General features: G+C 41.2%; 1 protein-coding gene and 1 long non-coding RNA gene across 2 annotated transcripts; both read right to left on the bottom strand.

Moving 5' to 3' along the window:
* Positions 1–3,967: 3,967 nt before the first annotated feature.
* LOC133960307 (N-acetyllactosaminide beta-1,3-N-acetylglucosaminyltransferase 3-like) lies at positions 3,968–6,968 on the bottom strand. Its single transcript, XM_062394807.1, has one exon. It carries the CDS (start codon positions 6,966–6,968, stop codon positions 5,826–5,828), a length of 1,143 nt encoding a protein of 380 aa, XP_062250791.1. The 3' UTR covers positions 3,968–5,825.
* A 2,167-nt stretch (positions 6,969–9,135) lies between these two features.
* LOC133960932 (uncharacterized) lies at positions 9,136–10,468 on the bottom strand. Its single transcript, XR_009921952.1, has 2 exons — positions 9,956–10,468; positions 9,136–9,463 (listed from the first exon to the last, which is right to left on the bottom strand). It is a non-coding gene; the product is annotated as an uncharacterized LOC133960932 (long non-coding RNA).
* Between the last annotated feature and the right edge of the window lie 2,482 nt (positions 10,469–12,950).

Genomic DNA, 12,950 nt, shown 5'->3' with positions numbered 1-12,950 from the left:
CAAGCAGAACCGATTAAGTGTTTTTACGTCTATAGGCTCCAAATGAATCACTCCCCCATTATGATTCCGGTGGCTGAGTGCTAGAGCGGTCGTCCTCCAACCTGACGGTTATCAGTTTGATCCCTTGTCTTCCCCATCTGCATGCCGAAGTGTCCTTGGGCAAGATGCTGAACCCTGAATTGCTTCTCATAGAACAAAAAAGTGCTCCTAATAGATGCACTGTGGGAATGTGTGTGTAAAATTACACTGTAGAGCGCTTGAGAGTGGTCATCAAGATTTGTATTATCAAATGCACAACAATAACATGAAGCAGTCGCTGGCAGTGAAATGCTTGAAACACAGGCTCTCTTCTAGCAATGCTCAAGTAATTACAACCTAAAAAATAAAATTGAAATAGTATAAAATAGTATATAAAAAATTAAAATAGAAAATAAAGTATATATATCTAAATATATATAAAAACAGCTGAAGAGAAAGTAAAACAACAACAGTGCAATTTTTACAATGGTGCAAACATGTCACGGTGCTAGTTTGGTGGAGTTATTGCAGTTCAGTGGAGTTTAAAAGTCTTATGCCCTGGGGGATGAAACTGTCTCTGAGCCTGGTGGTGCGGGTCCGGATGCTGCGGTACCGTCGGCCAGACTGCCGCAGGCAAAAATGTTTATGGCTGGGGTGAAAGGGGTCTTTAATAATCCGGCTGCTCTTCTTCCTGCACCGCTGGGTGTAGGGGTCCTCTATGGATGGTTGCGCGGTCCTGGTGATGTGCTGGGCAGACCTCACCACCCGCTGTAGAGCCTTACGGCTCAGGGCGGTGCAGCTGCCATACCAGGCGGTGATGCAGCCAGTCAGTATGCTCTCTATGGTGCACCTGTAGAAATTGCAGAGAATCCTGTCATCCATGTGGAATTTCTGCAGCCTGCGGAGGAAGAATAGTCGCTGCCTGGCCGTCTTCCTGATGGAGTCTGTGTGATGGGTCCAGGTCAGGTCATCAGTGATGTGGACCCCGAGGAACTTGAAGACTAGAAAAGCGCACACAGGAATTATATAACCCGTTGACCGTTCACAAATTTATGTTGCAAACATAAGTTCACCGTGTCAATTTGTCTTTTGTTGTCTGGTTTAGGTTAAACCTCTACCAGTGACATAAGAGGCTGTGTCATAGAGCTGCCGTAAATTGATCACAGGGTATTGACACCACCAGTGAGCTTAATGCTATTCAAATTAATTCTTTGGCAAAACACATTTTAGATCTGGGTCGTGTATTCTTTGCCGCATAAGATAGATGCATGCTCGAAGGAATCTCTGCACCAGTAAAATCTCTTTATAATAACAGGGATCATAATCATCAAGTGTTCCCGAGGGAATGTACATTCCTGCTATACACATCCCCATGTTAACATCATCAATAGGAATGACAGGAGGAAGCTTCCATCACCACAATAAGGGGGATAAGACTCTGAATCCTGCACTTGTACTGGGACATAGTACTTGCTCCCTGGTGATCTAATGGGCCCCACGTACTGTATCAAATGTCCGGTAAAGAGGTGCTTGCTTCCATCATTGTCCCTAAGGCCTTGGAGATACTCAACCATGTTGTCTGTGTTGGCAAAAACGTCATCATCATCATTTAGCAAGAAGCGAGCTTTTGGACAGTTTCTTTCCATCCATTCTAGGAAGAGTACCTGCTTTAACACAATGAGACAGACTGGTAGCAGTGGTATTATTAGATAGACAACTGTATATATGTTTCTCAAACTGTACATTGGCACTTAGAAGGTTTTGTTGCTTGGACAGATTTGCTGGGCTTCAGCTTCTTTCCTCGAGCTCTTGCTGCGTCTGTGCACGTGACACATCTGCTCTCAGATTTCTCCTCTGCTCTCGGATTAATTTCAGACACACACCGGTCATTGAATTGTAGGGCTGCACATTTTCCATGATGGCGGAATATCAAAACACTGTAAATTCACGTTTAGCAGTCTATCAAAAATAAAATCTTGAAGTAGCCTAGTAGTTGCATCAATAAAAAAATCTATTTAAAAAATAAAGTAAGTATAAGTCAAATATATTTTAAGAATGTTCATTATTCATTTTTACACTGAACTATACTCTGATAATAAAATTGATAGCTGACACTTTTATACAAAGCGACTTACAATAAGTGCAGTGTACAATAAGTGAAGGGAGTGGAGGAGTGGAGTAGTGAGAGTGAATTTCAGTGGATTAAAAAAACAGTCGAGCTGCGGAATTCGGGATGAGCTTCAGAGGTTGGATGGCACTAGCAGGCAGACCTGCCAGGAAGGAGAGATAATGGGCTAGGCTTGAGACAACAAGAGCCTGGACAATAAGCAGCGCCCCCTTGTCACTCAGAGGGGGACGCAATGTCCTGATATGCAGAGGGAATCTACAAGGAAGTGTTGTTACAGTAATGTTGGCAGTAAGGCAGAGTTTACTGTCGAGTGTCACACCCAGGTTCTTAGCAATCTGACACTTGTTGTCAAAGGTAAGAGTCAGGTCGTGGGTGGGAGAGTCTTTCCCTGGAAGGAAAAGTAGTTCACTTTTGTCAACGTTCATTTTCAGGTGGTGTACGGACGTCCACTGAGAGATGTTAGTCAGACAGGCAGAGACTTCTCTCTCACACCCCAACCTCATTTACACAGAGTTTATAGAAAAGTGTCTCAACTTCAATGTTTTTCAGATTTATGTAGAATAAATGGACTTAATGCTAAAGGGCGGCTGTGGCTGAGGGGTAGAGGGGTTGTCCTTCAACCTGAAGGTCAGCAGTTCGATCCCCAGTCTGACCCATCTGCATGCCGAAGTGTCCTTGGGCAAGATGCTGAACCCTGAATAACAAAGTGCTGTGAATAGATGCGCTGTATGAATGTGTGTGTGAATGGGTGAATGTAAAACTGTACTGTGGAGCGCTTTGAGTGGTCATCAAGACTAGAAAAGCACTATATAAATGCAAAACCATTTACCATTTAAATAGCAACGTACCCTGTTTTGTCGCATTCCAATTACATAAGAGCTTATCTACGAATGACATTGAACCTGTTTAACCAGAGTTGGCAGCGTTGCGTTTACAAAGAAGTCCCCTGATGAGTCATCTTTAGCAAAAGAATTTCACAATAACTCGTTACACTGCATTATCACTGGTGGCAGATCATTAATCTAATTCCTCCGGACTTGACAAAATGTTGACCGCTCATTTCTCGTGTTTAAATGCAGCCTCATAAACTTTGGAGCGAATCAAACAAACGCTACATAAACTTCATGTACTGATCTGGACCTAAGAAGTTGAGTGGTGGTGTTTATTTGTGAGAATGAGAGCAGGTCAGCAGGAGTGTTGAGGACACAGGAGACTCCAGCACGGTACAAACCAACCTTTGGATTGTTGCATATTTCCACGCAGACTCTGACCCGTGCGTATACGAACATTCTGGAGACGGCCGAGTGTCGACGCAGACGTGAGGTGGTGAACTGAAAAAGATTATTGACAAAACAACTTACAGAAAATTGCGTTCACATTCCATTTAACAGCGGAGTCATTAACATGTTTTATTAATATCTACACTGTGCGTGTATCATCACATCGCTGCAGTGAACGTGACTGTGCCATCAGGCGCACAGAGCGCACAGGATTTCACTTACAAGAAATGAAGAAACGTTCTAAATAACATCCCTGGGTGGAGGTGAGGATCCACTGACGTGAGGGAATCGGTCCGGTGCTCTAAATAAATCAAATCCGTTGTGACACTGGTGCGTGATTCTGCGTGATGTGTGCACGCGGATGGAAGGATGAGGAACAATGGAGGGTTCAGCGATGTCTCATCAGCTGATCTTTGATCAAATTAGTCATATAAAAGACTGTAGCTGGGTACATTGTGACATCTGCTCGTGCTGTTTCGTTGACAGCTGATGGAAATGAGCTTGTCTAAATAAGTTTATGTTACACCACAGTACGCATGTCTGGATTCATGTGCATTCTTCTCTTTAATTAATTAAACACACTATTTGCAAAGATTCACAAATTCCCTGTTCCCTTTTGAAAAAAAAAACATAAATATTCACAGTACATAAAAATACCGCTACCATCACTGTTTTAATACGATGACATGTTGGCAGCTCTTGACTATGACACAAAAAAACAACAATCAACAACGCTGTATAATAGTAACCATACATGGCAGCTTCATTCCAAAACCCTGAGTTATTTTACTCTTTTCAGAAGTTATTTTAACATGTATTTAATACAACATTTAAACACATTTTCAACATAATTTGGTCGAGGCACTGTGAGAATAAAGGTAGGTGTAGAAAGTGCATGTTACATTTGTGGAAGGGTTGTTTTAACATCTCACAAGAATAACAATGGCTGACTTAGATAAGTATAAGATAGGACAAATTATATCCTTTTTTATGATGTTTAAGAATAAAAATCGATTTCTACAGAATAGACTGTTTAAAGAACAAAAAGGACTTGTTTCAACCCTTATAAGGAAAAACCCTGCCCTAATCATTCTGTACATATGAGTCCTGACTTGAGATGCACTGCCCCCCCTTATTACTTCAACCTGAATGTTGTTTTGTAAATGACAGTGCATAATACTGTCAGTCTGCAAATCATCTTGTCTTCTGAACCTATTGTTCAGACATAAATACACAAGATATAGTAAAAAAATAAAGGAAACTGTACATATATGAGCTCAAGCGAAATATAAACTAACATCACAACATTAGTTTAAAAAAACAGAGAACAAGACTTTGGTCACAACATTAAACATTATACGGTACTGCCAACTTCTGGTTGTTAATGTTTTTTTGAACAATTTGCAAACAACATGATTCAGCTGGTAGTCAGAAATGTGGACCAACACCAAGCTCCAGTCAAAACATTAACCCAAAGCCACACAAACCAACGAAACCAACAAACACACACACCCAGACGCAATCATCATAAAAGGCCCACCCACTAATAAAATGGTACAATCTGTGATCTTCAACAATGTTGTGTCAGAAACCACTTTCCCTCTTCATTGTCGTGATTATATTTCGTATATAGAAAAAAAAATTAACACAATAAAAACATTATTAACAGGCCATACACTTGCATTGCAGTGCCGTACTGTAGGTCTATATTTGTTTGGCTGAGGACACCTGTCCTGTATCTTCCCTGCTTTTTACAGTCAGTGTGGGACAACCTACAAACATAATGGGCATAACCTTCCATATAAAATGTTTTAAGTCACCTGACTGGCTGTGCTTATTAAGCTTAGGTTAACTGCTATCCAGGGGCCTTATGTTTGAATGGTTTTCCCCAATTTTCCCAGAGTAGGCCCATTCTTTAGGTTCTGCCACTTTACGGCTTTTTAGAAAGAACCCCTATTAAGGAGTTTGTTCAATAACTCACAAAACTTGGCAGGCTGCCACATTGAGGTCAACTTTGTAAAATAATCCTTAAATTGGCCAATTGAGGGCACCCCAACTATTTTTTGTTTAGAGATACAGTGCAATTTCTTTTGGAGAGCAGGTGCCAGATTCAAATGGTTAAATAACGGATCCAAAAAAGTTAAAACTGATCAACATCAGTTCGCAAAGGCAACAATGTTTCAGCATTTCACTATTATTTGGACAATAATTCTCGCAAAATATCATGCAAATATAAATTTATGTTGCAAACATAAGTACTCTGTGTCACTGTCATGGTATGGAATGGTTTTTTGTTGTTGTCTGGTTTAGGTTAAACCTCTACCAGTGACATTAGAGGCTTTGTCATAGACCTGCTGTCAATTGATCACAGGGTATTGACACCACCAGTGAGCTTAATCCTACCAAAAGGATTTCTTTGCTGATTCACATTTTAGATTGGGGTCATTTATTCTTTGCCACATTAGATAGATGCCTGCTGGAAGGAATCTGTGCACCAGTAAAATCTCTTTATAATAACAGGGATCAAATTCATCTAGTTTATGCGAGGGAATGTACATTCCTAATGTCCTTACACCCATATGGTGAGCTGGACCTAATCCTGCTTTGGCCATACACATCCCCATGTAAACATCATCAATAGGAATAAAAGGGATGGACTTGGACATGTTGTATATGACCATAGCTGAATAGCCCGACAGGAGGAAGCCTCCACCACCACAATAAGGGGGATAAGACTCTGACTCCTGCACTTGTACTGGGACATAGTACTTGCTCCCTGGTGATCTAATGGGCCACAAGAACTCGACCAAATTTCCAGTAAAGAGGTGCTTGCTTCCATCATTGTCCCTAAGGCCTTGGAGATACTCAACCATGTTGTCTGTGTTGGCAAAAACGTCATCATCACCATTTAGCAAGAAGCGAGCATTTGGACAGTTTCTTTCCATCCATTCTAGGAAGAGTACCTGCTTTAAAGTGAGGTTGTAGAACGTGTCTCTAAAGTCCCATTGAAGAATGTCATTGTACTCATTTTGTTCCAGTTCAAGAAGTCTATTCATTCTCTCTCTTTCAAAACCAGAACCCGTCGATCCTAAGAGGAAGATCCTTCGGATCTGCACACCATTGTGCAGCCTTTCTGTAGCCCAGGTTTTGCGCAGTACCTCTCTGCGTTCAAAGTTATCAGGGACGCTTTTAATGACCAGGAGAAGAAAGACCTGTGCAGATTCATCAGCTCCTCCACATTTGTCAGGAAGGTCCAGCAGCATGGGAAAATGTCGACAGTGTTTATAGTAGAGAAAGTCTTGAATATGAAGAGGAAGAGAGCTGAAGTTTTCCACTTTGGCAGCGGAAGTGTTTTGTTGGCATTTTGGGAAGGAGTATACGTAGGAGATGTTCATGGTGGATCTTCTCATTTCACTGCTCCCCTCTCTCACAGTTTTCGGGATCAAAATGGCTCTTTTGGCAGAAAATTCTTTACTGAGATAGAGGATCAACAGACCAAGAGAAACCCCCAGCAACAATGATTTGGCGCGGACGTTTCCCATCTTTAAATCTCTGCAGAGAAAAAAATTATTTCTTATCAACACATTTTTTTATACTTGAAATTAATGTAAAAATGTCTGATACAGTTAAAGATTGGACAAAAGTCTAATAAAAAATAACCATTTTAATTGATTGTGTTCCATATACATGGTTAATTTACAGTTGACCATCATCCCACTCTTTTTAGTCTCTATTACATGTCATTTCTCTATAGACTCTATAGACTCCTGAGAGGAATAAAGTATCTCTTCAATGTTAACCGTTGGTAACTGAAGTTGTCGGTCTGGTTCTGAGCAGGAGGGGCTCATTAGTTGCCAACAATAACTACCTGCAGTTTCTGCAAATGCCTTGCGAGTGGTGAGTGTGAATCAAACAGTAAAGTTGAGGCAAACAGCTTAAGGAGGAACTTAAACTTCTATAAAACTCTGTAAAGCTACAAGCAGCTGCAGATTCAGATGATAATTCCCATGTAGGGTCAATATTGTCCTTATTCTGGACAAATGAGACAACATTTTGAACATCACTGCTGTGAGAGGCAAGCCGAGTCAAACAACAGAGTTCAGACTGAGCTTCTGAGTCGACATGAGGTGGTTTGTAGAATCCACATACTGTATTTTTACATGGGCTGGGGGATGGCAACAAATCAAATGCTGTAATGTCTCCTCGCTGTCATGTGTGAATTAAGTTGCAAATCAAATCAAATCAAATCAAATCAAAGTTTATTGTCACATGCACCAATGACAGCATCATCGGAGCAGTGAAATTCTTGTGACATGGCAGGCAACACCTACGCAGTAGACGACTTTACAAAATAGAAAAGAAAAAGAAAAATAAGTATGAAATCAAAATAAGTAGACTTACAGTCAGTTGTTGGATAAGCTGGCAGGCAGGCAAAAAAAAAACTGGAGAACCAACAGTAGCATCTGCTTCAATCTGCTCCTCATCAACCAGATCTGAAGTTATTTAAGTCTCTCTCTCTCTCTCTCTCTCTCTCTCTCTCTCTCTCTCTCTCTCTCTCTCTCTCTCTCTCTCTCTCTCTCTCTCTCTCTCTCTCTCTCTCTCTCTCTCTCTCTCTCTCTCTCTCTCTCTCTCTCTCTCTCTCTCTCTCTCTCTCTCTCTCTCTCTCTCTCTCTCTCTCTCTCTCTCTCTCTCTCTCTCTCTCTCTCTCTCTCTCTCTCTCTCTCTCTCTCTCTCTCTGAGGCCTCGGTTCCGATGGAGCCAGAGAGCGACACATTAGGTTCACATGAGGAGATCAGTAAGGACAACAAAGTCTCACAAGTTTTTTGCAGCTCTAAAAATATTTCTGGAACGAGGAGCTATTTTGCATGAGACACACCTTGGATTTGTTTCCATGCTGAGCCTGAACGTGGCTTGTTGCCAAGGTGCATGCTTCCTCTAACTTTTTCTTTGGCCTCGAACATAATATATAACGTTCATGACTTAAATGTACAGACATTTAGCTGACAGGTTGAGAGAACGTTAAAGTAACGGTGATCAATAACAATCAACATAAACTGGGGCTACAACTGAATAGGGAAGATGACAAAGTAATGCAGAATATGTCACAAATGATTATCATACAATATTACACAAACAATTGAGGCCTACTTAAATTTAACCTCATGATCACCAGCAGCAAATCCCACCTACTGCATGAGTAGTACTTCTTTGTGTGTGTCTAGAGCTCTCCTAAGAAATTGTTTCTCAACCAGCGAACGTGGTAAAGTTGACTTTTATTGCAATTAATTGTTTTGGCTATTATGCCAATTTATTTCTCTTATTACAAAGTATTTGTTTTTCACTCTTTTGTTTTATTTAATATTTTTATTATTAATTCTGCCCTTTTGGGCTTTCTTTTTGGGAAAATAAAAATTCCCATCATACAAACTCATCTCAAAGACCTCCTGAGAGTTTTTCTACCTAGCTCAATCGCTCTTCTACATCTACCATTAACACACATGCACAGGGGAAAACTACTGGCAGTTTCTAGCCCCAAGCCGGTTTCAAGGTTCCCCTCATCACCTTTATATTATTTTAGACATATTTTCTTATTTTAAATATTTGTCACGATTGTAACCCACTTGACAGGTAAGTACACACTAGGTTCGCAGGGCAAAGTAATAAGAAGAGATTGGACACCGCAATGAGTAAAAGGAACACACAGGTAGATTTAAGCAAAACACTGTATTAACATATATAGAAAATAAACAGTTTACATACACTGCCGACAGTTACTTTTGTTCTTATTTGAAATGTCTTTTTTACCGGGTGCACCCTAAATAAAATAAAATGTTTTACCCAAAAGAAATAGTTCAATTCGAAAGTTCTTTGAAGTCCTTCCCCACAACCCTACCACTCTGGCAGGACAGAGAATGAAGAATGGAAAGGTTCCTCCTCAATCCAAATGCTCACGCGGGTAGCTCGCCATCCCCCTCGTCAGGGAGAGAATCACTCCAAATCCACGGTCCAGGATCTCAGGGTATCCAAAAAACCCAGCCTGTATAATATAACAGACTGATATAAATCTATTCAACCTTTCTTAACTGTACAGTTTAATTTTATCAATATCAATGTATAATGCAACTTTTCACTGTTAACTTGGTAAAAGATAACTGCTGCATCGCAATATTAACACATGAAATGTCCACTTCACTGTTTTGTAGTGAGAAAACCATTAATATAAGACCACTCACAGTTCACCATTAAATGCTCAGATTACTGATACCTCGTACCTATACACACCACAGCACAGTAATATACAGAATATATAGCTTCATAACCCATAAAACTCAGCTAAATGATGTCTTTCTCTGTTCATACAATGTAAATAACATGCACGCATACTCATTTTACACACATATTCCCTTTTTCCTTTACTATCATTAGAAAAATACCACAACACTGTGACTTTATGTACCCACTCGGTAGCTAACCCACCACGAGGCTAAGCTAATTCACAGAGCTATTTGCTAATACAGATAGTACTCACCGGGACAATAAAATAATAAAACAAACACAAGATGTTCCCAGGGTCGCTTCAGTGGTTCACCGGACTTTTCTCTGTTTACACAGTTCCTCCTTTTAACAATATAAAGTGTATTTTTTAAAGTTTCATCACTCCAAAACCTCTGTGTCTCAATTATCGTCCTGCTGCTCTCTGTGTATTTTTCACACACTACCGCAGCGTCTCTAACCTGAAGGAGGCGGGACATGCGTTGCCTTAACCAATAGCAACTCAGCTAAACTGAAATGAACCAATGAAATCAATTTGAAAAGTTTTTCTTCACAGGACCATCTACTGAATCAAAAAGACCTCTGAGATCAAATAAAATGATCAATGAAATGAAGAATAAAATAAAGAATGTAGTTATGAATTAAATAATAAATGTATAAATTAAATAAAAATAATTCTCAATGAAAGAACATATTTCTAACATATTTCTCATATTTGTAACACTTTCTTCCAACATATTTAGTAACAGTTGGGTTTATTTTTCCAACAGGTTACACACTCCCCCCTTAAATGTATGCATGTCCCGTTGCATGCACAAAGGGCTGCTGGGTAACTACTGATTCTGCCACTTCCAAAGGAATGTTTGTTAACCAATCTCTACTGGTATTGTTATTAAGAGAATTGGTGAAGGCGGTACTCAATCCTTGAAACAAGGAAGTAACAACAGAAACTAGGGGATTCCCCAACTCAGGGTAATGGAACCTACGTGATGGCTCACGTTGTCTGAGTGATCTTCTGACAGTAATGTCTGCTTCTGTTTGTTCCTCTGTCTCTTCTTGAGTTGGTATCTCTGCCTCTGTATGATCTTTAGCTTCCGGTTCCATAAGACTTTCTTCCACAGGTTCTGAACTAGTATCAGGTAGGTCTCCAGGTAAGTTATGAGTTTCCTTTTCAGGTACATTTTGATTTTCCATCCCAGGTAAGTTTGCTTTTTCCTTCTCAGATGGATTTTCTGTTTCCTTTTCAGGTGAGTTTTCTGTTTCCTTTTCAGGTAAGTTTTCTATTTCCTTTTCAGACTGAAGGACAGCACTTGGCCTTACAGCTCCTGGGTCTGAATCCACATTGACCTGATATGGGTGAGGTGTTACAGGGCTTTGACTATGATTACCCAGGGCGGGTGATGGATTGTGTCTTGGTATATCATACACTTTGACAAACCTCCTGTCTTTGACATCTGGTAAGGCAGCAGTTGCATTCCAGCTTTCAAACTTGTCATCATCGTCTGAAGCAAAGGGTTCTTCATCTTGTTGGATGGCACTTTGCTGCCTTGTTCGAGGTCTCTTTGGACTGCTTTTCATCTTTTGTTCCTCTCTCTCAGTTTCAGGAAGAAATCCACATGGAAGTAAAAGGTCTCTGTGTAGCGTACGTAGGGGACCTTCCTCCTTTTCTGGTTTCACAGAGTAGACAGGTAAGTCTCCCATCTGCTTGGTAACCACATAGATCATTGGCTCCCAACGATCGGCCAGTTTATGTTTGTTCCGGAGGCGGAGGTTACGGACCAGGACTCTATCCCCGACAGCCAATGTAGATTCTCTGACAACTTTATCGAATCGCCTCTTGTTTTTTTCTGCAACCTTGCGAGAGTTTTCGATGGCAACCTGATAACTTTCTTCCAGGTGAGATTTCAGGTTCCTTACATACTGAGAATGTGAACTGGACTCTTTTCCCTTGACTGGCAATCCAAAGGCTAAGTCTATGGGTAACCGGGGTTGTCTCCCAAACATTAACTCATATGGGGAGAACCCGGTCACATCATTTCGGGTGCAATTGTAAGCATGAGTGAGAGGTTTGACGTGGTCTCGCCACTGTATCTTCTCTTTGTCTTTCAGAGTGCCTAGCATGCTGAGGAGTGTTCGGTTATACCGTTCAACAGGGTTTCCCCTGGGATGGTAAGGGCTTGTCCTCACCTTACGAATACCTGCCAATGCACATAGCTCCTTGATGGTATGAGACTCAAAGTCCCTACCCTGGTCGCTGTGAAGGCGTTCAGGAAAACCATAATGGCCCAAGAAGTGTTCCCATAAGGTTTTAGCGACGGTACTAGCTTTCTGATCTCTGGTAGGGATGGCTACGGCATATTTAGTGAAATGATCCGTAATAACGAGGATGTCCTTAGTGTTGTGGCTGTCTGGCTCTAGTGAAAGGAAATCCATACAGACCAACTCCATTGGTCTAGTTGTTTTGATGTTCACGAGTGGGGCAGCCTTGTCCGGTTGGGTCTTCCTTCGAACACATCGCTCACATGTTTTCACTTTTCTCTCTACATCAGCAGCCATCTTTGGCCAGTAGAATCGTGATCTGGTGAGTTCAAGGGTACGTTCAATCCCTAAATGTCCCATGTCATCATGGAGATTCCTGAGTACAATAGGCCGTAGGACATCTGGGAGTACCAGCTGAAATAGGGTTTGTCCCTCACACTCCCGTGTCCTGTACAAAAGGCCTGACTTCAGTTGAAGCCGTTTCCACTCTCTCAGGATCAACCGTTCTTCAGGAGAATCTGCCGTGTGATCTGCAGGTAAGTTGTCGGATTCCACCAAACTGATAACACTGCTGATGCCAGGGTCTTCTCTTTGCAGTTTCATGAGATCAGACTCACTGTATTTAGGCACTGTTAGGATCCCATCCTGTGACTCATCCTCCTCAAGGACAGCAGGAATTGCATCTGCATGAATGGCAAGTGAGTCAACATAGCCAGGGAAAGGTGAGAGCTCTTGATCTTGCTTCACAGTATGCCTTTGACAAGTAGCTTCGACAATTTCTGGAGTCACCAGTTCAAACTTGTTTATTGATGTCAGTAGCTGAGAAGTGAACTGGTCAATCCTTTGGCTTTCCTCTTGTGATGTGGCATCATTTTCCAGCGCACCATGATGTCTCCTTGACAGACCATCAGCATCCATGTTCTGCTTGCCAGCTCGATACTTGATGTCAAAAGTGAATGTTGAGAGCGCAGCTAACCAACGGTAGCTTGCAG

Source organism: Platichthys flesus, chromosome 9 (assembly GCF_949316205.1).
Source record: "Platichthys flesus chromosome 9, fPlaFle2.1, whole genome shotgun sequence".
Lineage (NCBI taxonomy): Eukaryota > Metazoa > Chordata > Actinopteri > Pleuronectiformes > Pleuronectidae > Platichthys > Platichthys flesus.
The sequence above is the reverse complement of the archived record's forward strand: the minus strand, read 5'-3'. Positions and strand labels throughout refer to the sequence as shown.

Coding starts and splice junctions, on each gene's coding strand:
- LOC133960307 (XM_062394807.1), bottom strand. CDS start 6,968: ATGGGAAACGTCCGCGCCAAATCATTGTTGCTGGGGGTTTCTCTTGGT.